The sequence below is a fragment of the Vigna radiata genome, unplaced genomic scaffold (genome assembly GCF_000741045.1).
Source record: "Vigna radiata var. radiata cultivar VC1973A unplaced genomic scaffold, Vradiata_ver6 scaffold_394, whole genome shotgun sequence".
In the NCBI taxonomy this organism is placed as follows: domain Eukaryota; kingdom Viridiplantae; phylum Streptophyta; class Magnoliopsida; order Fabales; family Fabaceae; genus Vigna; species Vigna radiata.
The window spans coordinates 25,860-51,221 of record NW_014542624.1 but is presented as its reverse complement, the minus strand read 5'-3'; the positions used below and the strand labels follow the sequence as shown (position 1 = coordinate 51,221).

Sequence of the window (25,362 nt, the reverse complement as noted above, 5' to 3'; positions counted from 1 at the left end):
TAATTTGTATGATTGGAATTAATAAAATATTCTATTACTTTTTTTTACATAATTGAAGTATATGAATGACCTACCAATATTTTAATCTAATTAAAATTGGGGGACCACAAAGTAAGTCTATTATCCTTCAATATTATATAGGTCATTTGTAATCTAAAAGAATAATCAATTTTATAGTCTTATTTGTCATGTCTTATAAACATCTTCTTTATTTACCATCCTTTTAAAAACCTAAAAATGCGTATCTCTTCCGTCATATTATTTATTATTATGTATGTGATTTTTGGATATTGAATAACAAATTCTAACTAAAAGGCAATTCCTTAAACTCATTTCAATACTTTATCACTAATTGCAAAGATATATAAAAAGTTATTAGTCATCAACATAGTAATGCTAACTTAATCTAACAATTATAAAAAAATACTTTGGGTTGTGAAATCATTACTACATCCCCAACCTTTAGATATCTATCAATCTGCTTTTCCTACACAATTTGTTATTACGTCAAGATCCATTTACTATGAAAACATGTACTTTTAATATGTTTACTAATTTAAAGCATTACGAATTAAGTATTAAACATAAATAATCATATAAACATAAATAATCGCATATGTTGCACTCTATCGAATTCTTAAAATACTTCAACTAAAAATAAATATATATTTTCATATATCCAAGTGCGAGTAAAAAGAAACATTTCAATTTACATATCCTTAATTTTACCCACTTAGAACAACTAAACTAAACGGTTAAACAATAAAGTAAAGTACAAAATAATTAAAATGCAATGAATGCTTTCTAATTTTGATATATATTTTTTTTAAACATTTTTTAATCTCTACAAATATGACTGTGTCTATTTTAAATTATTGTAAAAATATTTGTCAGTTTTAAATATCTCAGATTTTTCATCCATTCTGTTTTTTTGTTTTATATTTATCGTTAATTATGGTCATTTTAATATAAAAATGGAAATATTAATTAATATATTTAAGGTAATATAGAATATTTCAAGTTAAGATAATTAGAATTTTAAGGTATATAATTTAATTAATATATTTTATTCTATTTAATATAAATAAGATAATTATACATATGCATTTTATGTTTTGACTAATATTATACTTTTAAAATTATATGTTTGTTAAAAACAATTTACTCATACGCTTATAGTTTATTTTGATATTATGTTTAAATGACTGCAAAATAATTTATTTTCTCATAAATTATGATTTTATCTTTTTCATAAAAATATCAAATATATTAATTAATTTTATAATACATTATTTTGATTAATAATTTATATATTTTTTTATTATATTAAGTATAAATAGTGATAAAAATTAAAAAACACTAAAAAAAATGCTAAAAGTTTTATAGTTAAAAACAAATTTAAGAAAATAATACAAAATAATATTTACAGGTGATTCCAATAAATTGTTTTATATATACAATTAGAACTTTCTGATAAATATGATCATTGTGGAGTAAGTTTGTGTTGAAAAGAAAGCATTTCCTGATTTTGCAATCGTAGTGTATAATTCGTGGTTAGCATATTCTCCACTCCACTGGTGGAGCTCTTCTCGGTGTCTGTCATTAGAGTCGACGGTGAGTTGTTTTCTTTATATGTATATATGTTTGGTTTCGATGGTATGCTAAATTTGTAGTCGCTCTGATTTCGCTGCATATAATGAAATCCATGTAATAGAGTGATTCCTGATCGCAGAAGTAGTAAGTAGTAGTGTTTGGGAAATTGAATTGATGATGGATAACGAGGTGTTAGAATTTGATATTGGGTTGGGCGGAGGAGGCGAGGGAGAATATGACGATGATGGAGGGGACATCGAACACCCAATGGATGAAGATGAATTGGGCGATAGCAGTGGAGGTGGTGGTGTTGGTGATGGTGGTGTAACCGCTGGAATATATCTTCCGGAGGGGGACCTCTCAGATCTGGAACCCTGCGAGGGCATGGAATTCGAGTCTGAAGAGGCTGCCAAGGCCTTCTACAATTCCTACGCCCGTCGTGTTGGGTTTAGTACACGTGTCAGCTCATCCCGTCGTTCGAGGCGCGATGGAGCTATCATACAGAGGCAATTTGTTTGCGCAAAGGAGGGTTTTCGCAACTTGAATGAGAAGCGCACGAAGGATAGAGAGATCAAGCGTCCCCGAACAATTACCAGAGTCGGATGTAAGGCGTCTTTGTCTGTGAAAATGCAAGACTCTGGGAAGTGGGTGGTGTCTGGCTTTGTTAGAGAACATAATCACGAACTGGTTCCCCCGGACCAGGTGCATTGCCTTCGCTCTCACAGGCAAATATCGGGAGCTGCCAAGACCCTCATTGATACCTTGCAGGCTGCTGGGATGGGTCCTCGTAGAATTATGTCAGCACTGATTAAAGAGTATGGTGGGATTAGCAAAGTCGGCTTCACAGAGGTCGACTGTAGGAACTACATGAGAAATAATAGGCAGAGAAGTTTAGAAGGGGACATTCAACTTGTTCTCGATTATTTGAGACAAATGCACGCCGAAAACCCAAATTTTTTCTATGCTGTGCAAGGGGATGAGGATCAGTCCATAAACAATGTTTTCTGGGCTGATCCCAAGGCAAGGATGAATTATACATTTTTTGGTGACACTGTAACTTTTGACACTACATACCGATCTAATAGGTATCGTTTACCATTTGCTCCCTTTACTGGTGTAAATCATCATGGACAGCCTGTTCTTTTTGGTTGTGCCTTCCTAATTAATGAATCTGAAGCATCATTTGTTTGGCTTTTCAAGACATGGCTTATGGCCATGTCTGGACGTCCACCAGTGTCCATAACAACTGATCATGATTCTGTAATTCGTTCAGCCATAATAGAAGTCTTCCCCGAGACCCGACACCGCTTCTGCAAGTGGCATATCTTTAAAAAATGCCAGGAGAAGTTATCCCATATTTTCCTCAAATATCCAAATTTTGAAGCTGAATTTCACAAATGTGTTAACTTGACTGAGTCAATTGAGGAATTTGAGTCTTGCTGGTCAACACTGGTAGATAAATATGATCTCAGGGATCATGAATGGCTTCAAGCAATATATTCTTCTTGCAGGCATTGGGTACCTGTATATTTGCGAGACACATTCTTTGCAGAAATGTCCATCACTCAGCGAAGTGATAGCATGAACTCTTACTTTGATGGGTATATAAATGCTTCAACCAATTTAAATCAGTTCTTTAAGCTTTATGAGAAAGCACTTGAAAGTCGCAATGAGAAGGAAGTGAGAGCTGATTATGACACAATGAATACTTTGCCAGTATTGAGGACCCCATCTCCAATGGAGAAGCAAGCATCTGAGCTTTACACGAGAAAAATTTTCATGAGGTTCCAGGAGGAGTTAGTTGGTACACTAACATTCATGGCATCCAAAGCTGATGATGATGGGGAGGTCATTACATATAATGTAGCTAAATTTGGAGAGGAACATAAAGGGTACTATGTTAAATTTAATGTTTTGGAGATGAAAGCAACTTGTAGTTGCCAAATGTTTGAGTTTTCAGGCCTTCTTTGCAGACATGTTCTGGCAGTCTTTAGAGTTACCAATGTGCTTACTCTCCCATCTCACTATATATTGAAACGTTGGACAAGAAATGCAAAGAGCAATGTAATATTAGAAGACCATTCTTGTGATGTATATACTTACTATTTGGAATCTCATACAGTTAGATATAACACCCTTCGACATGAGGCCTTTAAATTTGTTGATGAAGGTGCACAGTCTACTGAAACTTACGATGTTGCCATGGATGCTTTACAAGAAGCTGCAAGAAGAGTTTCTCAGGCAATGCAAAATGAGGGAAGAATTCCTATCAGCAATGGAAAATTAAGGAGTCATGTGGTAAATGATGAAAGTCATGCTAATTACACAAGTGCATGCCAAGAAGAATGCTTCAGCCAACATACATCTAAGGTCAGATTTCCTTTCGATAAATATTATATAACCTCTTTAATGGTGGATGCATTGAGTGTGTTTTACTATTTTATCCACCCTTATATGAAACCATTCTCGAACCTTCACCTAATAGTAAGGTATTATGATATAAATCTTAATCTAACCAATCTTGTATGTTGAAATGGTTCCAAAGCTTCCATGACCAAGTGGTTAGGAGTTTGATCCCTGCCACTTCCCCATAGACCAAGTCAATAAAGGTAAGCTAGTGTTGAAATATCGTACCGTGATGAATAGGTGGTGGATATTTTAATAAATCCTCGTAAGGCTGACTGATTCAAGTTGATTGGAGAATTGATAATGGTACAATCTATTGCTGATACAAATTAAAGAGAAGTATAGTAGAAATTTGGTTAGTGGTTATATGTTAATTAGTTAATTAGTGGATTATCAACTAAACTAACTACTTGTAATTGTGGACTATAAATACTGATATTTTATACTCTCTTTTTTTATCTCTAATATCAGTAATTGTGGATTATCAATGTTGCCTTGATTGCGTCATTAACTAGTCCAATTGTGGGAAAATGAGAAGGGGAATTTCTGAACATTGAAATTCACTGGAACAGTAATTGGAACTGATAGCTGCCAGGAAATCTGTCAGTCACCAGAACAGTCTAATAGCTACAAGAGTCCGGTCAAGCTTGCTAAGGACTTTATGGCAAAAGTAGAGCCTTCTTAGATCGTTAGCTCTGATGCCATGTGACAAGAAGAGCAAAGAGATTTTCTAAATGTGCTTGAGTGTTTTTTCCACTCAATTTAAATTGATTTATTTATTACAAGAATGGTTACAAAGATAATAAATAACATCACTACTAAAAATTAAAATATCATAACTTCCTAAGGTACATTGGACTAAGCTAAACACTAACTAAATTACTTGGAAAGATAATAAACATTAATTACTCTTATTTCCAACACCACTTTGGAGGTTGCCTTAATTGCATCTTTAAGGATGGTGGTTCGGTCCTACAATTAGTAGAGATATATCTTAAATAAGCTTTATAAAACTTCAACTTGAATAAAACCATTGAAACACTTATTTTAACACTGGTTCTGTTTAATTTATTTTCTAAATGGTGAAGCATCTTAGTTATCGATATGATATAGTTATAGAGAAGTTAAATACTTTGGTAGATTTCTGCCCTAAGCTACCAATTTTATGTCTGAACAAATTATTTGCTACAATCTTACTTTCCGCAGAATATTTACTTCAATTGACTACTATGAAGAAAATTTAGTCCTTCGAGATTGGGCCTACATTAATTATGACTAAATTCTTTTAACACATTTTTTAAGAAGTAAATTGGTAGTTTAATATATTTAGAGAAGAAAGGTAATATCTTAAGAACATTACTTTTTCTTGTTTGGTCTCTTATCTATCCAAGCTCTTTACGGTTTGGTGTATTCTTGCAAAACTCAGTGCACATGAATAATCTATTCATCAGTTTTCCTTGTTCCTCTGGGATTGGTATTTTATCAGCCATATAACTGCTCCGTCAATTGTCTGATGTGCATTACTTTTTCTTAAATAACCTAGACTTGTTTAATAACCTTCATATGGTTATTGCTGGATGCATTTACTTAGATCACATAATTACACAGCTATTGGGTGGATATTGTCTGATATCCACTTTAGCTTAACATTTTGTAAACTTACCAGTCTAACTTCTGCTATTTTTGGTAGAGAAGCATGTGCTTATTTTGTCCTTGTTAACTTTGTCAAAAGTGTGATTTCAAGTCCATAAACCTATTTTGTTCTCGCATGCATGCATTTGATTGAGAAAGGTTGAAATTTTTATGTTGTTGAAAGAGACTAAAACACTTCGTTACTGTTTTACTTTGCGGATCTTATCATTTTTCTATCTAGAATTTATTATTCTTCCCCTGGATGTACTTTCTCTTATTTCCTTCAGATGTTATATTGTTTCTTGGGGTTGGGAGAGGTGGGATATTTTAGTGTCATTGTTTTAAATATTCATTCACGCCCAAGCATATTTTGTTTATTATAATTCCATTGCTTAATGTCCTGCAGGATGATTTGGATACAAATATTAGAAAGCTTCTGAATGAACTTGAGTGTGCAAATCGGAAGTGCGAAATTTATCGGTCCAACCTGCTTTCAGTTTTGAAAGCTGTTGAGGATCACAAGTTAGAGTTATCTGTTAAGGTGGAAAATATCAAAATAAGCATGAAAGATGGCATCTAAGACTGGAGAATTAGCGTTGACCATGAGCTGTAACTTTAACCAAAGGAGGTATTTGATAAAGGTTAATTTTATATACCAATAATCATGATCGCTGAAAATCATAAATTTCAAGATTCACAAAAGAATCATGGATCTTGTTAATCATGATTTATCGGGATAACTAAAATCTATGAGTTAATCATAGACATTCATGATAATATTTATACAGGTTTCCTTGTAGGTAAGATTCACATGAATAAAACATTTTCCTATTCTAAATATATACAATTTTTCATAAATATTCTTAGAGAAATAATTTGTTAATATCCTTCTTAAAACCTTATTATTAATTAAAAAATGTCTTTTTGTTTATATGTAGAAACGACAAAAATGTGTGGTAGATAAAATCTAAGATAGTTAATATTTATGAGTATTTATTATTTACTAATAACATATAACATAGAATATAATATGTATCTTTTTGTAAATAATTTTGGTGTGTGAATTGTATTCATAGATATTTATTATCTATAAAAAAAATTAAAATTAAAATTTAATTTATATTTTATTACGTTTAATTTAATTAAAATTAATTTATATTTTATTATACTAAATTTAATTAAATTTTAATTTTAATTTATATTATATTTTATATTTAATTTAGTTTATATTTATCAAAAATTTAATATATTTTATATTTTTTATAATTTTATTTAGATTTTATTTTAAAAATTTTTAAAACATTTTTTTAAAATATTTAAGAGTATCATATGGATACTTAAGATAAACAGATAACAGGTGAATACAATATAAAAAGTTTAGAAGTAATATTTATAAAATATTTATTATTTAATATAAAATTTGTGACATTTAATAAAAAACTTTAGTTTATATAATGATTTTGAATAACTAACAAAGGTATTGATATATTTTTAGATTATTAAATATCCTCCTTAGTTAAGTAAGACTTCAGATGCTTATAATCTATGAAAAAACATGGTTACCACACTAATAAGAAAATATTGACTTGAATGAAAAACTGCTGAATTTCTGTTAAAAAGTAATAGAAAAATATGTTTTGCATTAAAATTGCAAGTAAGGGTTAGTACTATAATACCAAATCGATCCTGCAAATCAAATATCGAACAATATAAGTAGCTTTATCAGTTTACAAGAGTTCTTTCTTAGGCCTCTACCTATATTTCATCCAGCAATAACAGAACACAACTCAATTGAGCCCTTTCTTTTACGTATAACACGGAACCGACGTGGCGTAATTCAACTTGACGTTTAAAGGATGACAATCGAATTACTAAAAATGGTTCATAATTCAAAACCAAGAAATATAAGATGAGAGCAGAGTCTTCAGCCTCCGAAATGTAATTAAGTGAGGAATATTAGCTGAGGGTTTGTCTGGTGGCCAAAGCACTGCACTTGACAAAAACAATTAATTACGTAAAAGAACAGAAAACATGGAAGAAGATGCATAATATCTTTTTAAACCCAGCATGTTTTGAAATTAATTATTCTCTATTTTTCTCACGACGTTTTTCACACATAATGTTGTTTCTAATCTCCTCCCAGGCCATCTTCGATTTTCCCTTTAATCATTTTAAAATATATCTAGCTTTTTACTATCATGGAAGTTTTCTGCATTCCCTATTGTTGTTCATGATTTTCCTGTCTACGCACCACATTTTGACACTATTCTATCTTACATTTAGTTAGCATTCCATATCATGAAGCAAAGGTTCAGTGATGGCAATGATATTAAAATTCAAATTACATTTAGCTATCCTTCAACCTCCAAGATATTAAATTCAAATTAAAAATTCCAAACGAATTCTAAATCATCAAACCTATGAGAAAATAGTTAAATATAATTATTATTCAAATAATGAGTACAGAAATATTTATATTCAAATATCATCTTACTGAAAGTAGAAAGGATTGTTAGCCTTGTTTTTCTGTTTCTTTCTTAACCTCTAATGAAGTCAATTAAAAAACTTGATGATGAAAATAGAAACTAAGGAAGTTTCTTTAAAGATGATGATGTCATTAGGGGATTAGAGTACTATAAGATTAGACATAGACACATCTGAATTTATGTATTTTATTTTAAATTTTTTTAATTTATATAATTTTTTAGACTTATTTAAATTAAGATGTTATTTATATAATTTATTTTTTTCTTGTAAAATAAACTTTTATGAATTAATGAATAGAATTTATGAATCTTCTTATATGAATTTATATAAATTTTCGAATTTGAGAATCTTAATCATAATTAGAAGTAATATTATAAAGATAGTGAGTAAAGAATGTTAACGTATATAGTTTTCGAAAAAAATAAATTAAGCATTCAAATCATCCAATACTATTGAACATGTCTTAAAAAACCAAAATGTGAATCTACATAACTAGAAGTAACAAATAATTATAATGAAAAAAGATGAAAAAAAATGATAAAGGCTTGTTCTGGGTGAATTATAGGTCAACAGCATACCTCTGACTCGGTTCAAACCTATTTAATGGACAAGTTAAGTGAGTCATATTCCATTTGACTCATATCTAAAAAAATATTTTTCCCAATCCAGTCCGCCTGTGGTGAATCAAGTTTAAATACATTTTGACACATTTACATTCACATGACATGTTATATGATATGGCACTTCCTGTTTTTCGTAGGTTGTCACATATACAGGACAAAATTGAAATATAATTAAATTTAACATATAATATTTAAAGAGTTAATTTTTTTCAAACTAATTTAAATAGCATTTATATAACATTGTGAAATCAAAAGTCACTACACATTTAAGGACTTGAAATGCTATTCAGCCTATTTGTAATTGTAACACATAAGTATAACCTAAGAAGGAACATAATTTAATTTTAAACATATAACATGAAAAGAAAAAGACAAAACAAAACAATAATTTTAACTAATTTCTACAAAATAATGAAAAAAACTATTATATAAATTATATAAAAGATTAACTTTTTGGGCCCTCTTTTATTGTGGGTATTTGCTAGTTGCACTTAAGGATTACGCCGGGGCAATTTCTTTCTGCATCTCCATGAGTCTCTTCCCACACTTCATATAAAAAAATTTCCATTTTGTCCTTTCTGGACTGTGCAATCCGAAAGTAAAAAATGAGTAGCTTCCAAATTGCACAATCCAGATGAATTGCACAGTAGAAGTCATTTGGCTTTAAGACTGCACAATCTAGAAGTCATTTTTTACTTCCAAATTGGGTAATCTGAATGAAAGTAATTTTTACCTCTTGGATTGTGCAATCTTAAAGTTTATTTTAAGAAAAAAACTGTCTTCCGGAATATACAAAATCCGTAAAGGGCAAAATGGGAATTTTTTTATATGGGGGTTCAAGAAGAAATATATGAAGGTGCATGAAGAAGCTGTCTGCCCAAGGCTATATGAGTAAGGAATGTCGGAATAACGCTTTTCAAATAATCAAGAGAGACTAGCGTAGAAATAGAAAATGTTTATGTAATTTCTCAACTTCGAGAATAGTTTGGATATTTGAATAAAAATGATGAAATAAAATTAGTTTATGTACGAGTCAGAAATCAGATTTTGGAAAAGCTAATAGGAAATAAGCTTTTTCAAATTTAGTTCATGCATTACTAATTTTAACTTATAAAACAACTAATTTCATTTTCTTTTTCTTCTTTTTTTTCATAAGTATGCCTATAGATTCTCTCCAAGCAGGTCCTTAGGGAAATTTACTATTCGAGAAAGTGATAGAACCTGCATGTTAGCCTGATACTCTCAGGGTCTATAATGCCAACTGGATACGTTCTTTCGTAGATATTCCTCACGACTGGAACTTGATTGAATCCGCGCTCCTTCATAATCATTTGAGCATAACGAAGTTCCATATCAGGTGTAGCTGTCCATGGCACGCTGCATATTTGTCCATCTAAAAGGCATAATTCAGAAACTAAAAGCTCCTAGAAGAGGAAGAATCAAATAATTAGATTTGTGAAGGAACAACAAAGTTTAGTTCAGCACTTTGCTTTAGCAGTATCTATTGAATTTTGAAAAGACAACATCAAATCCTACTGTAAGCATTTCACCGACTGGTTTACCTTGGACCAAATTGACGTAAAATGGTCAATTTTTCATACTTTATGGAGCTCAGATAGATAGCCATTATTTCCCCCTGTTAATATTTACTTGTGCTACCAATTATGTACAAATGAAACTTCGAAAACATAAAAGCATAGAGAACCTATATTTGTTATCTCTACATTTGTGTAACGAATGCTGATTTTAATCAGTGATTGGTTAAATTTTTGATAAAAAAAATATTTCTCTGCTACCGTATAATGATAAGTGTTAATCAACTGCAATTGATAGTATAGAATTGCAAGCTCAAGATTAAGATACAATTTCAATAGCATATTCATCACCCCTTATCACGGGATCTATAGATCCAATAAAGTTTTTGAGACTATTCTTTTTCCTCATTGCATATTTAGATTGTAACTGAAAATAATCTAGATTGCTTCAATTTGAAAGAAATATATCGACTGCACATCCAAATAATATGAAACTTGGATTATTGTACCTTGTGTTTTTTGCTTCTTGCTTTAGCAAATTTACCATACTCTTGAATGTCTCTAAGTGTCAAGAAACCGATTAATGTATCATCAGTATCAACAATTACTGCACAAGACTGTTTCTCTGCAATCATGAGATCTATTACTTCTGTAAGTAGTGTGCACATTGAAACCGTCAGGTATCTCGTCTTCATGGCTTCTGAAACAAATGTTCTCCTTACAATATATGTTGTTTCAACATTATCATCCTCTACACAAAGTGAACTTTCCACTTGACACAAATTACTCAAATATGGCGCATCTTCAGCAAAGGTATTGCCAGCAGATGACTGAGAAGATATTTTGGAAAGTGATGTAAAATTTGAATTTTCTGATTTGATCTTTTTTGCCCCTTTGTCATCTCTTTTTGTCTGTACAGATGAAATCCACGAAGACAACCCTACAGCTCCAAGCAGCGGTAGAACAATTCGATAGTCCTGTGTTAATTCAAACAGAAGCAAAACTGCAGTAAGTGGTACTTGACAAACTCCTGCAAGAGTTGCAGCCATTCCAACCTACAAAAAAGAACTTCAATATGATCATCTTTGCAGTACGCCTGGTCAGCCAAATTTAGGCATTATCTACAAGAGGCATTTGTACGCAATAAATAAAACAAGTGCCGCTCTTCCCACAAGTGAAACCCACGCATACCTGTTCCATGGATGAAACAAGTGCCGCTCTCCTTTTATTAAAATGTATCCAGGCTGCCACTCCTCCATCTCCAAAATACACAAATTTCCATTCTATTTTCAGCTATTTAATTCAACTTCCAAACTCCATTTAGTCTCATTCCAATCCAATCCATCTTTCTTCCTTTGCTTTTTTTCACTGCACCACCACATCACTCTATTTAACCAAATCTTCCCTGCACTGCACCCACACTTCAGTCCAATCCATTTTTCTCCCTTTATTTTTCCCAGTGCATCACCACACCACTCTGTCCACCTAAACTACCAAGTACCCAAACTTCCCTTTTCCAAACTGAACTCCAATTTGCATTCCCACTTATTAAAATGGCTTCAAACTCTTCTATACCCATGGCTCCCAAAAATGTTGTTGGTTTGCAAAGCTGTTGGTCAAATGTTGATAGCCAAGATGAAAAGACTATTTTAAAACTTACAGTCCTTGTATCAAAATATAATTGACTGGGAAACGGCTTGTTTGTACACCCATGGAAACCATCTTGGAAAGATACAGTTCTTTCATAAAATGAACATGGCAATCATAAAATACTAAATCATAAAAAAACATATATCCAAAAGAAAAGAACAGTACCAGGCCATAAGCTTGCGGTGATGCCACTTCCAACACAGAGAGGTTAATCATGGGATTAAACTCAGCAACAGCCAAACTAATTAATTTTCCATAAGCCATCCCAGTTGCACCACCAATAAAGAGAGACGGGGCATAATACCCTCCCACTAATCCAGAAGCCCTGCACAGAGAAGTTGCAACTATCTTGACGGCTATTAGCTGAAGCAATAGATCAGTGGAAAGGCCTTTAACAAATGGTCGAGATTCTAATAAAATGTCAACATTCTCAAACCCCCAGTAGAGGATTTCAGGATATATCAATGCTATCAACCCAACCGATAAGCCTCCCAATACAGGGAATGAAGCTCGTGGAATACCAGTAGCCTTGTGCAGATTGTCAACAATAGTCAACATATATGACGTACACCTAGATAGGACCAATGATACCAGGCCACAGAAAATACCCAGCAATAGATACAGCGGGAGCTCTGAAATCAAGTTCAATACTCTCACTTTAAATCTTACCCATCAGATTGAGAATAGCAAGAAATGTTCACAGAGAATTTAGCTTTTGCTTTCTTGAGTTTCAAAATAAATAGTTCTATAGAATGCATTCCTCAGTTTCTTTTTCAAAGAGACTTAAAAATCACTAAAGAATATACAATGCCAAACATGAATTTCTATAAGCAGTAATTTACAAATGAAATCATATTGAACTACACTAATAACCTTGTTTTCATTTTGAACATTAAAATCTTGCAAAAGTAGGAAGGACAAAGGTAATTCCATTAGTATATTGATATGCTTCCAAGAACTAGGAGATTCAGGAGGATGAGACTATGCACCTCACCTGTGACTCTTGTAGATTTAGAAGCAGTCATAGATTTTTATTTCCAGCAGTACAAACCATTCTTGAACGAATTAGAACAAAAATAGCAGCAGTGTTGCTAATAAAAGAAACTTTTTAGCAGTCAAAATGGAGGAACTGAAAGAAGCATTGTTATTGGCTTACCTGGCAGAAGAATTGTCAACAACAATGACCGTAGTGACAAGATGAGCATAATCAGAGACCATCAATTGATGACGAGCATAGTCATTCTAAGGAATTTATGCCCAAAAGATGTTCAATAATCCAATATGACACCCTAAAAGGATAATTTTCTTGTATTTGGTTGCATAAATTAGCATTGTAGGAGAAAAAGACGACTTTCCTAGAGGCTTCCACTTATTATTAGTATTACACTTAACTGGATTTAACCAAATTTGTACGGAAACACCCAGGTACCACAATCCTTATATGTATGTTTGTAAGATAGGCTTAGTCAGGTAATTCAAAAGTGCTTCCACAAACCAATTCAGTAAACATATTACACATTAATGCCTTGTTTGGTTGCGGAGATGGAAGAGAATGGATGAAGATGGAAATAAAATATAATGTTTGGCCGAGAGAAAAAGGAGAGAAATAATTCTAAAAATGGCGGGACCCGCTGTATTATTTCTCACCTTTTCCTATTCATCTTTCTATCTCTCTTCATATTTCCTACGAAAATAATTAAATTACGCAAGTTTAAAATCTACGTCTTCATTTCCCAATTATTTCTACTCTACCAAACAACTAAGCACTCAATTTTACTTTTTACCTATTTTTGTTTTCTCAACTTATTCGTTCTTTATTTCCATTCCATCTTATTCTCTCCAAAAAACAAACATGTTATTAAAAATGGAATATATGGCAGGGCAGAAAAACGATAACCATGAGCAAGTGCGACATATGGAAGCAGTGAAGTGGAATCCCTTGATGACTTACCACCGGGCGACCGGAAGTCGTAGTCTGGAACTTTAAAGGCTGGTTGAGAGCCAAGGCCAATCTCAGAAACTACAGAAGCAATGACAGCACTGAGTATGACCATGGAAGTATTATTAGTAAGTGGTAAAGATGCATCTGCAGGCGATGGCCACAAGACAGACTCGACAGCAAAAAAGCAACCGGCAACAGCAGCATTGAAACCTGATAAGAAATATAAATTAGAAATGAGAATAATGTAACTCCGAGAAAAGTGATGACATTGGTAAAAGCAACAGCATAACATGCAAAATAGATACCGGCAGAGAGGCCAGCAGCAGATCCAGCAGCAATAAGGGAGAGCATTCTGCCGGAAGTCTTTCCATTGTGAAAGAAAGGAGCGAGGCCTTTGGCGATGGATGTGCCAATGTCGACGCTGGGACCCTCTGGACCCAAGGAATTGCCTGTGCCTAAAGTAACAGAAGCTGCCACGGCCTTTAGCAAAGGGCGGGAAGCAGACTTGAGGTAGGCAGAAGGTGTTCGGAGGAAAGGATCTTGTTCGAGAGAGGAATCAAAACGTGAACGGAGGAGGTTTAGCACAGACACGGCAGCGCCTCCAAAAGCCGGAACTAGTACTACCCGTGCCCATGTTGTCTCAATAGGCGCTTCTCTCAACCATGAGGCGCCACGATTGGGTATCCCATCCCAGAACAAATCACGAATTTCATGGACCTTACAAGAAAATAGGAATATAATTGAAGAGCACAGTAGGAATCAAGTATCTATCGCATTCGGCGAGTTAACTTACAGCATAATTGAAGAGCACGACAGCGACGCCGGTGAGGAGACCGACCAAACACGAAGAAATTATGCCGGAATCTCCAATCCTTCTGCTGAGGAGCTTCCACTCTAACTCTAGTCGCTCCGAAGTAGAGGGTCCCTCTTCCTCGGCGTCTATATTGCCAGGCCCACAACACGGACGCCTGGGCCTGGGCCTGGGCCTGGGCCTGGGCCTGGGCCTGGGCCTGCACCGATGACGAGTCTCGTATGCAGAAGCAGAGAGCAACGACCACCACCGTGTTACTTTAACTGCTTCTTCAGATTTAGAAGCGAGAATTCGAATTCGATGATGCTGCCAGCTGGGGTGATAAACTCCTACTCCCGCAATGCATCCTATGCCAACCATTTCTCTAGATATTCCGACTTCCTCCCACCCCACTAACTGATAACGCATTTTCCCCCTCTAATTGAAAATAAAATTAAATATACAGGTGTCAAGAATCAATGGAATGGATAAACAATACAGCAGCACAAATGAAGAAATAATGGAAAATATGATTCTTTATATTAAGAGAGAGAGAGAGAGAGAGAGAGAAAAGGAATGTTAACCAAAACAAAATTTATAAATATTTGAGAACGATTTCTTTTATATTTTTATTTATTTTATTTAAGACATTTATTTTAATTATTCATTTCATGATAATAGTTAAATATATTTATGAATATTTAATTATTATTTATAATTATATATTTCAATTATTTATTACGTTATCAAAATTTCAATTAATAAATTTTATTTTATTTATGATTTTAATATTTTTATTTTATTATAATAGAAAATATATTACAGCTATACTAAAAAAAATAATCATTATAATAAATTAACTTATTACGTTTTTTGGTTTTTATTTTCTCACCTTCACAATTTTATTTTATTTTTACATCTCTCAAATTTTTTAAATGATCATATCATCTTTTGTAAAGGTCACATGCAAAATTTTTAGAATAAAATTTTCGAAACACATGAAAAGTGTTAAGATTTTTAGAATAAGCTTTTTAAAACGTATATAATATATTATAAAATAAGTTTTTCGAAACATTCTTTATATGAAATGTATTCTAGAATACATGAAATATGTTTCGTAAAGCGGAATGAATTTTTTTTCCACGTTTTCTTCTTTTCTGCACCATTTTCCCTTTCTTCTTCCTCTACAATAGCACCAGTGATGGAAGTTGTGAGAGTAGTAGCACAGACAATAATAGTTTTGTAAGAAAGAGTGTTGGAGTCATTATTCCTCATTCCATACTCAATTTTTCTGAAATGCGTAATCCAAAAGCTTTTTATTACACGGAAAGTATATTTCAGATTATGTTGGTAGTTTAAGAGGTCATTTTCATGATTCCTGAAAGCAATTGCCATGGTTTTTTCCTGTGGAGGATGGGAACATCTCACGCATCAAGAAGTACAATGAAGACAATCGAAACTAAGCCTGGTCACTTCCGCGTTGAGATACATATGAAAATAAATATTTCATTGTATACACTACAACGAACTAATAGGTTCAACATGAATTCACTTGCTCGAGGCTGAACAACCACGAATAAAAAAATCCAGAGGCGGAAGTCACGGTTATCTTTGCATCTTCCCAACAGAGTGCAGATAAATTGCAACAGAGACAACACTGTAAACATACGTTAACACTCGTATTAAAGTGAAGGAAAAGGGTAGAGAACAATTTATGTGAGACTACAGAATGAAGCATTTCAAAATGTGACGAGTTATCATTAAGTCCCAAAGCCAAAAAAAACACTAAAAAATATTCAAGATTTTAATTTCAGTTGCTGGTACAATATGACGTATTCGTGTAAGTGCAATACTTGGTCATGGAAAGAAACACACGATAGACATGGCAAGCACACTCATGATATAATATAAAGTAACTTACACTGTGCCCAGGAAGAAAGCAAGGGAGAGCTGGAAGCCAAAAAGGAACACAGAAACAACTGCTGTAAGAAGCATTGCAACTGAAGTAGAATACACCTGTGTCAATGGGAAAGTTAACTATAAACTTTAATTCCACTTCAAAAGTTTGTGCTTGAGAAAATAATAGGCGTTGGAACATTCAAATAAACAATCAGTAGCACACATAGATCACATTTTATGAAAGCATTATCAATCATCATAATGCAGCTCAAATTCAAAACAGTAGGTACAGAATAAAACCTGTGTGCAATTAACTTAATGAGCTCTAAAATTTCATGCTTTCACATTTGTGGTTTCATTCTTCTTCATATTTTTTTGTTGTTGGCTTCACAGTGATGCAGATTGGGGTTCAGACCTAGATTATAGAAAGTCTACAACAGGTTTTTTGTGTTTATCTTGGCAACAATCTAGTTTCTTGGGGATCGCACAGGGAGTTGTCTCCCATAGCAGCACAGAAGTGGAATATCGTAGGTAGCACTGCTGCCACTTTGACTGAAATCTTATGGATTTCTTCCTTACTTCAAGAACTGTGTTATACCACAACTATTCCAACTATCTACTCTAACAACTTAGGTGCCGTTCTCCTCTCCTCAAATCCTATCACGCATTCTCGAAGCAAGCATTTTAAACTTGATCAACATTTTGTCTGTGTTCAAGTTCAGCAGAAGCAAGTTCGTCTCGTACATCTTCCTGGACGTTTTAATGGACATATTGACCAAGCCTATCTCTGCCTCTTCCTTCAATAGATTGAAATATAAACTTAAGTTGTTCAAAAATCCCACCTTATGTTTAAAGGGGATGATAATACATCACAAAAGTAACTGACTGTTTTATCCGATACTCTTCTTTTCCTATATATTTATGTTCTCCCTGTTCTATCGTAAGACAGTGTTATAATTCTTTGAATACAGTTTGCATGTATTCCTCTCTCCTTTTCTTCCTTTCTTACACAATCGTCTGAAGAACATCGCTGAAGTTTTGTTCTTAAAGAAAAGTTGGGGTCTGCAGTAAGTAGCATTATCATACACTCTAGACAACAAGGGATACCGCAAGAAGGTGTAATTCTAATCTAATATTCTTGCACAATTTTAGTCATTTCACCATTTTTATATTCAGTATATGTGACCATAAAATCCCGACCAACAAAAAAAAAGTTTATCCTACGAACAAACAAATAATAAAAACTTATTCTGGAAGTAGCATGTTTAATCATATGAACAACTGCATTTAAAAAAAATAAATCCCATAGCTTAATCAAACTTGTAAATATTTAGAATTCTGTTGATGCAATTAAGTGGCAGAAGTAACAAATAGTCATAAACCCAAGTCTTACTTTGACAATGTTGTCAGCATACTTCATTACCATTGATACAGCAATTCCACTGCAAAAAGAAACAGCCATGTAAACCATTACATCAACAAGAAACTGAAAACTTCTGCGTGTATTCACTTGGAAAGAGATATTCACAGTTCTTGTGCAGTTTATGAGGTAAAGAGGTAGAGACAGAAAACGAGAGGACTTGAGCACTAAAAAGAAAATGGCTTAAAAGTGGCAATAGTTGAAAATAGAAATCTCCAAAGATAAAGTGGAAATAATGCTTGTTTCATTCAATTGGTCTCAAAATTAGAAGAAAATAACTTCTCTCTTATTCAGTCTCCATTACATACATATAATATATACACACACACTCACATAGATGATTTAGGAAACAAGCACAACCTATTCTAAGGAACAAATCCCTGCGTGATTGATATGCTAGTAATAAATTCAAGATACAGTCAGTATAAAGAATTAAACCATCCAAAACTTCCTAAAATATCTCTCGACGAAATAAAATCTAAAACTTCATAAAATATCTCGACACTCTTCCTTAAGTTGGTGAATAAGTGTTCACCATTCTTCCCACCTAGGATATAATTCTCTCAAAGTTAACGTTGTTTAGCCCCTTGGTCAGTATATCTACAAGTTGTCTTTAAGTAGACAGATATGGAGTACAAATCAAGTCATTGTCGAGCATTTCTTTGATAAAATGTCTGTCTACTTCAATTTGTTTAGTTCTATCATGTTGTATTGGGTTGTGAGCTGTAGTTGACCTCCTATCTATAACTAAACTTGCATAAATAGCATTAGTATATATCTCAAGATTAGCATGCTTATTTCTTTTGGACAAAATTCTTCTTCCCGGTATCCCGTTCGAATATTGGACAATTCTAAGAATAGCATGTAAACGTGTTTTCTTTGGTTGATGTATAAATTGACTGACTAGATAAAAGTGGTACCTGGTCTAGTGTAACTGATTAGTCAACTCATCTAAGCATAATAACTTCCTCTTTGTCTTCAATTTGAACTTAAATCCTAATACAACCTCAAAAACTAGTATTATGGAATGAGAAATTGTCCAAGCCTTTAATGTGAGATCTCAACAGACTAAATCCCAAAAACCAGTGGCGGGATAGAGGGGTGACCCAAGTGGTCATTGAGACTTCAAACTTATACAGTATACTATGCTATTAAATAAACTTATTTTGGTCCCTCCAGCAATCTGCACAGTAAAAGGAAACCAAACTTTTCAATCATATTCAAACTTTTACAATATATTATGTTGTTAAACAAACTTAGTTTGGTCCCTCTAGCAATCTACATAGTAAAAGGAAACCAAACTTTTCAATCCTAATAGTTATTCTGCTTCTTCTTAGACATGCTACCCTTACCTCCACTTGGTTTTCTTCTCTGACAGCTCAATTGTGTCACAATTCCTGCCATTTTTCTTCACTCTCAAATTGGGATCAGATCTCGATTCCTCTATATTCCTAAGGTATGATTCTCGTGCTATTAAATTATAACTTTATCATTTGTTAGTGATTATAGAGTTTTTTTTATTTTTATTTAAGTGAATAAAATCCAAAGTAAACACCATAATTACATCCTTTTAAGATTTGAACAAAGAATACCAAAATAGAAGTAAATTCCAAATGAATAAAATCAAGAAAATGTTGTGAATCCATAAGCAAATTGTACCAATAGGTTTAAAAACTTTGACGTAATAGGGAAAGTTAGAAACGATGGTAAATTTAAATGGTTATATACTCGCATGGTGTAGTCAATACCTTAAGTACTCGAGCCAGTTATGTATTCCTTTCACTCAAAAAATACAGTTATGTATTAAAGTTACATGTTATGCATATTGAAAATTTTTGTCACAAAAAGTTATGCTTTTGAGCTGGAGGCTCTCATAAGACTAATGGTTCCGTCCCAACCAACAACTGGCTACACAAGAATGGTAACTAGGGAAAAACTTCCGGCCCTCAACAAATTTTATGTTGCCATTACCTGAGTGCATGGTTGAAAATCATGAGAACTGTAATGAATGAATATCCATGGAAGAATCCCCTGAACAAAGACAACGTAAGGCATAAGTATATATTAACCATTTGACAATTTAGGGCTTATAACTACATTGAGAACAAACATATGGTTTTACAATGGTTGCTGATATATGATCAAATCATCAAACAACATATATTTCGTGTTACCCATTTGATGACAAGAATTTCTTCGTATATGATCACAAGAAAATAGGAGTAAAATAGTGAGCAATGATCAAAACAAACTGTTTGTAAAATAAAAATCCAAAAGAAAAGCTCAGATTACTTGTTCATCACCGCATCAAAGTCTTGAACCAACATTGCAACCAAATTGAAGCACATGCCAAAGATATACAACCAGAAGTTCTGAACATTTATGTTCCGTGAAGGACGCTTTTTAATAATAGCCTGCAAAAAATTACGTACAAAAATCATTAAGCCACAAATTGATTGCGAAGAAATCTTAGTTTAAAAACAGACAGGCAGATCCAAAAAGACTAATGAAATTTAGCTCAAGCATTAATAAATTCAGATGGACTGATTAAATCATTTGAACTTAATCCAAATAGGTATGAATGCTAAACAATTTTTAAGCAGCATATTCCACCAGTCAATAGCGGTCAACAGTACAGAGTATAACTTTGGCTTTACACTTAGTGGACTGTCATTTCGTGAAACCTCTAGGGTATTAATCTAACTGCTCCAAATTGAAATTACCTCTGTGTATACTCCTGCAAAACCACTCAAGAGAGCCATGACCTAAAAGGAAAAAACTCATGATCAGTTTCAAGCCATAAATTCAGCTTATATTTTATATTCCTAACATGAGAGCACCACAAATCTTAACAACTCACGATTGCCATCACCCAACCTTGAAATGGAGTTTGAAGAACACGATCAGAACTGAAAACACATTACAATTTTTCTTCAGACAAATACAGCATGATTATCAATAAAATGTAAAACTTCTGCAATACTTTTTTTTTTTGAAGAAGTGTTCAAATTATAGGATTTAAGATAGCAGAAGAGGAGGGAAAAGAAACCCAGACTAAAAGGACACCAACTCACTTGAATTATCATGATATGATACAAAAGACGAAGTGCCACTTTAGTTTATAGTAAGAATTAGGCTATGTACTAAAACAACACTAATAAACTACAGGAAAAAATAATTACTTTGAAAAAGTTGTTTAAATCTAACTCAACTCTACAAAACTCGCTTACAAGGTAAGAATTGTCTCTATTTATATGTTGCCTTTTGGCATTATTTGTAGTTTATGTAGGAATTTTTTTCCAATAATTACTAATGGGAAGTTAAAATCCTTAAGAATAAAACAATGTTCTTAAACGCATAATTAAGGAAAAATTAGACTTAAAATTCACTTCTTAAGATAGTATCAGAGTCATCCGAAGTCTATCCTACCGATATTTGTTATTTGTTAGGTATATCATGTCACCCGCTATCGCACCAACCATTAATGTATAGTCCTACACTCAAGATGTATATGTCTTGGCACAAGAGAGTGTGTTGGAGATCCTACCAAGAGATAAGGAAGATTTAAAATATGAGTGAGTACAAATCTCACCTTACAAGCCAGTTTCGTTAGATTGATTTAAGCTTAAAGTCCACCTCTTAATCTATTATAGAAAAAATACACCCTTCCTGGTGAGACATTCAAACCTCACCTTTTCACCTTTTTTTCTGCATTCCACTATGAAATGATAGAAGCAAGGAGGATGTATCCCAAAAAGAGAATGCCCCTATGCAACTGTCTTCTTAAAACCAAATGCCTAGAACCATAAACTTCTTCAAAAAATATATAAACCAAAAACCAAGTTCCTACTATTTATGCCTCATATTAATACAAGCAAGGAGCACTAATGGTAATAGCTCACATTTTTTAGCAGTCACACTTGCTAAATTACTAACCTATTATTTATTATTCATTTGTTCATTACATCATAACTTGTAAATAAAAACTTGACGACAATGTGTATTACTAGAGAACACATATACTACATTTATGGGAACATACAAATACCCAAGTGAAGGCCACATGTCTAGCTTGAATTATTCTTACTTTGAATTCAACTGAGCAGTAGTGCACCCAGCAGTGAGTAGAACAAAAGCAGCCCACTGAATTTCACTTAACCTGAAATGTTATAATACAACGCCAAACAGATTTAGGAAACCTGAATTTCGGTTATGTAATCAATTCAACTAGTTAACATTTATAAGTCATTACGCTTAAAATAATAAAATATCCAAATAAAGAATGACAGTAGTGTGTTTGTAGAACATTTCATAACACATTGAGCCATAAAACAGGCAAAAGTAAGATGGAAGGAGAGTGCTTTTCCTGCTCATTTTTTTCCAGACAAAAGTTTGGAATATAGAGCACATGACTTGCATTGATCCTTCACAACAATTCTCATGATGAAAGGAGAAATGACAACAATTTTCTTTTTTTCTGTGTGCATTTTAAGAACAGAAAACGAAAGACTTACCTCTTCTTAAGTATAATTCTGTATAGGACACCTGTACTGATAATATTTAAGTTCTTTAATATTTGATAGCCTGGAGCATCTACATATGCAAAGATGTAATACTGCCAAAAAATTGAAAAGAAAGTACATTCACATTTCAGAAAGGATTAACATATCAGTTGCAATAACAAAGTGGAACATTCTCATGGCCACCATAACAAACATAACCATCCGTCACCAACCTGAAGCAAATTTTTGACAAGATAAAGTACGGCTGGTATAGGATACACTATAACTTCATCGAGGGTCGTGGTCAACCTAGGTCCAAGGAAAAATACACATCAAGTAATTTAAATTCATTTTATACAAAACACCAAGGGGATAAGATAATGCTTTGGTGAAAAGATGAAGCTGCAAATGCCTAAACACTTCTACAAAAAACACTGTTCACACACTTCCCCACAACATTAAGTAAAACAATATAAAAGAATTTTGTCTGTATTCAAATTTAAAGTATCAAAAAATAGTAATGGAGTAGTCATGGGAATACAGCTCAAATTCCTATTAAGACAGTTTTGGCTTCAAAATTGACCTTTGAGATCATATAGTATAGCAATATGTTTCAATTACCTAATGCAATTGTGCTTAATTTATATGGTAAAGTATTAAACTGTAAATCAGATTCAAAAGGAATACACAACTACTTTTTTCTTCCTATGAATTAGACATCCGGGTTATTTCTTCAGGAAATAAAGAAGTCCGAAAGTTTACAAATGCAATTAACAGTCAAATTAATCCAGTTCAAAAAGTGTCCAAAAGAATGGATTAAAAATCTTCACCAACATAAATTAAGAGACAATGCTCTGTTAACTGTTTATATACTCCTTGACTTGCTCCTCATTATTGCATAATAGTTTGGGCATAGTAGTACGTAAGAACTAAACAAAAAATAAAAAATAAAACTTGTGATCATAGAACACCTATTGTCCTCATTGACACCATCTTTTTTCCATATTCTTCCCAGGGCCACCAGGGATATAGCACATTTTAAAGTCTCAACCTATAACCAAAAGAGTAATCAAATAAAAATAAATTAAAAAGTTCCAAATATTATCACTGTAAGAAAGATAATAAAAGTTGAAACAAATAGAAGAGAATTAAGAGAATGAGCCTTTGGGATATGAGGATGTTGTATCTCCTCACCATAAAGTTAGCAGTAGTGACACTGTACTCATATTTTCCAGCTCTCTTGGACCAAACTATTAGAATGGCTTGTGAACTAGTAAGAATAGTCAGTGCAAGTGTAACAACGGACCTATACCAAAAGGGATGATGATTAATTAAGAACTCAAACAAGTATTCAATTATTATATATCAATTGTCATACTTGCGCTTCCACTTTGCCTTGGTCCTGTGAATGTCAATCCTGGTTTCTCCCCCGGAACTCAAACTGCTATCTGGCACTGGAGGTGGAGAAAAGGTGTTTATAGGGAAAGTGAAAACCAGAAATGGATTCTACATCAGAGGAGCGACATTAGGTACCTGAAAGCAAAAATGATTTTTCAACGTCTTCATGGGCCCCGTCCCTAACTTCATCCTACAGCAACGCACCAAATCAAAATCACCATTAATTAAGACCAATCGGTTGACGGAAGAAATATGCTAACTAACTCGTCATCAAAGCAATCACCTCACCTCGTCTTTGATTTTCCTGTACTCCATTTTTTTGCCTATATCACAGAGATCTGCACTTCACTCTCATGTGCATTGGAAAAACAGAGTTCAAATTCTAAACTCTTACTTTCCGAATCCAGTATGCAACCCAATGCCAGCCAAGCCAACAGATCTCGTCTCCACTGCTCGCTGAGGCTTAGTTGCCACACGAAAATTTCTAATCCAAGAAGTCTATTGAATTTGGAACAAGACCTTATTACATGGAAGAAATTTATGTAAATTTTTAAAAACTTTATGAAAATACATGCGGAGTCCTAAATACAAGTATAATTAAGGAAATAATTGTTATGGTAAAATTAATTAAAAAATATTTTATTTTCTATGTTTATAATATTCTAATTATATGGTAAAAAGACTCATATTTTATTAAAATAAAAACTATAATTATAATAAAATATGTATAATAAAAATAGCTATAAAATATTTTAGCTTTTATTTAAAAATGATAATTATAATATATACAATAAAAACACTTTAAATTTTTGTGTAATATAAATATAAAAACAGTAAAATTTATAAAATAATGTCAAAAAATACATAATTTAGTTCCCTTGATATTTATTATAGATATTGTTTTATTAAAGATTTTCTTAAAATGTCTTTATGATCGAGATTTTATAATTTAAAATTTTGAAGATATGAAATTGTTAGATAGAATTTAAAGAGAATTTTATACATTTACGAGAAGGGTTTACAAAGGTATAGAAAAGGTGCACCTTTTGTACACTTTTGTGTACTCTTTATGCACCCTTTGTACACTTATAGTGTACTTTTTGTATACTTTTTGGTATACTCTTCTGCATATTTTGTTGAAAGAACATTTGTATACACTTTGTACACCATTTTACAACTTTTCTACATATTTTGTAGAAAGATGTAAAATGGGTGTACACCATTTGTACACCCTTTGCACAATCGTTATATACCCTTTGTACAATTTTTTTTGCATTTTTAAACTTCTTTGTAAATCTTTTGTACAACCTTCGTACTCCCCTTGTACATACTTTACACTCTTTGTACACACTTTATACACCATTCCTAACCCCTTTCAACACCCTTTCTACATCCCTTCTACACCCTTTCTATACTCTTTGCACATCCTTCTGCAACATTTCTACATAGTTTTTAGAATGTTGTAAAATGAAAGTGTACCTTTAG

General features: G+C 32.8%; 3 protein-coding genes across 6 annotated transcripts; 1 reads left to right on the top strand and 2 right to left on the bottom strand.

The window, feature by feature from the left end:
* The first annotated feature begins 1,494 nt into the window (after window positions 1-1,494).
* On the top strand, window positions 1,495-6,435 carry LOC106780515 (protein FAR1-RELATED SEQUENCE 5). 3 transcript variants are annotated; one of them, XR_002666570.1, is made up of 3 exons: window positions 1,495-3,657; window positions 3,764-3,963; window positions 6,038-6,175. XR_002666570.1 is itself a non-coding variant. In XM_014668815.2 (3 exons), the coding sequence occupies exons 2-3, from the start codon at window positions 1,768-1,770 to the stop codon at window positions 6,209-6,211; spliced, it is 2,370 nt and encodes a 789-aa protein (XP_014524301.1). In that variant the 5' UTR covers window positions 1,495-1,614; window positions 1,733-1,767; the 3' UTR covers window positions 6,212-6,435. The 3 variants fall into 3 exon arrangements, 2 of the variants coding, with proteins under 2 accessions (XP_014524301.1, XP_014524299.1); XM_014668815.2 differs by having other exon boundaries at window positions 1,495-1,614; window positions 1,733-3,963; window positions 6,038-6,435; XM_014668813.2 differs by having other exon boundaries at window positions 1,495-3,963; window positions 6,038-6,435.
* Window positions 6,436-7,292: 857 nt separating this feature from the next.
* LOC106780514 (chloride channel protein CLC-e) lies at window positions 7,293-15,115 on the bottom strand. Of its 2 annotated transcripts, none has more exons than XR_002666581.1 (7): window positions 14,662-15,115; window positions 14,174-14,585; window positions 13,878-14,078; window positions 12,092-12,558; window positions 10,786-11,331; window positions 9,963-10,134; window positions 7,293-7,618 (listed from the first exon to the last, which is right to left on the bottom strand). XR_002666581.1 is itself a non-coding variant. In XM_014668811.2 (7 exons), exons 1-7 carry the CDS (start codon window positions 15,085-15,087, stop codon window positions 7,588-7,590), a joined length of 2,286 nt encoding a protein of 761 aa, XP_014524297.1. In that variant the 5' UTR covers window positions 15,088-15,112; the 3' UTR covers window positions 7,293-7,587. The 2 variants fall into 2 exon arrangements, 1 of the variants encoding a protein (XP_014524297.1); XM_014668811.2 differs by having other exon boundaries at window positions 9,963-10,165; window positions 14,662-15,112.
* An 894-nt stretch (window positions 15,116-16,009) lies between these two features.
* Window positions 16,010-24,399, bottom strand: LOC106780502 (CMP-sialic acid transporter 2). The gene is made up of 15 exons (XM_014668798.2): window positions 24,166-24,399; window positions 24,013-24,067; window positions 23,858-23,933; window positions 23,674-23,785; window positions 23,451-23,530; window positions 22,713-22,788; window positions 22,492-22,592; window positions 22,065-22,136; window positions 20,838-20,886; window positions 20,701-20,742; window positions 20,270-20,391; window positions 19,949-20,008; window positions 17,951-17,999; window positions 16,580-16,674; window positions 16,010-16,315 (listed from the first exon to the last, which is right to left on the bottom strand). The coding sequence occupies exons 1-15, from the start codon at window positions 24,190-24,192 to the stop codon at window positions 16,264-16,266; spliced, it is 1,068 nt and encodes a 355-aa protein (XP_014524284.1). The 5' UTR covers window positions 24,193-24,399; the 3' UTR covers window positions 16,010-16,263.
* Between the last annotated feature and the right edge of the window lie 963 nt (window positions 24,400-25,362).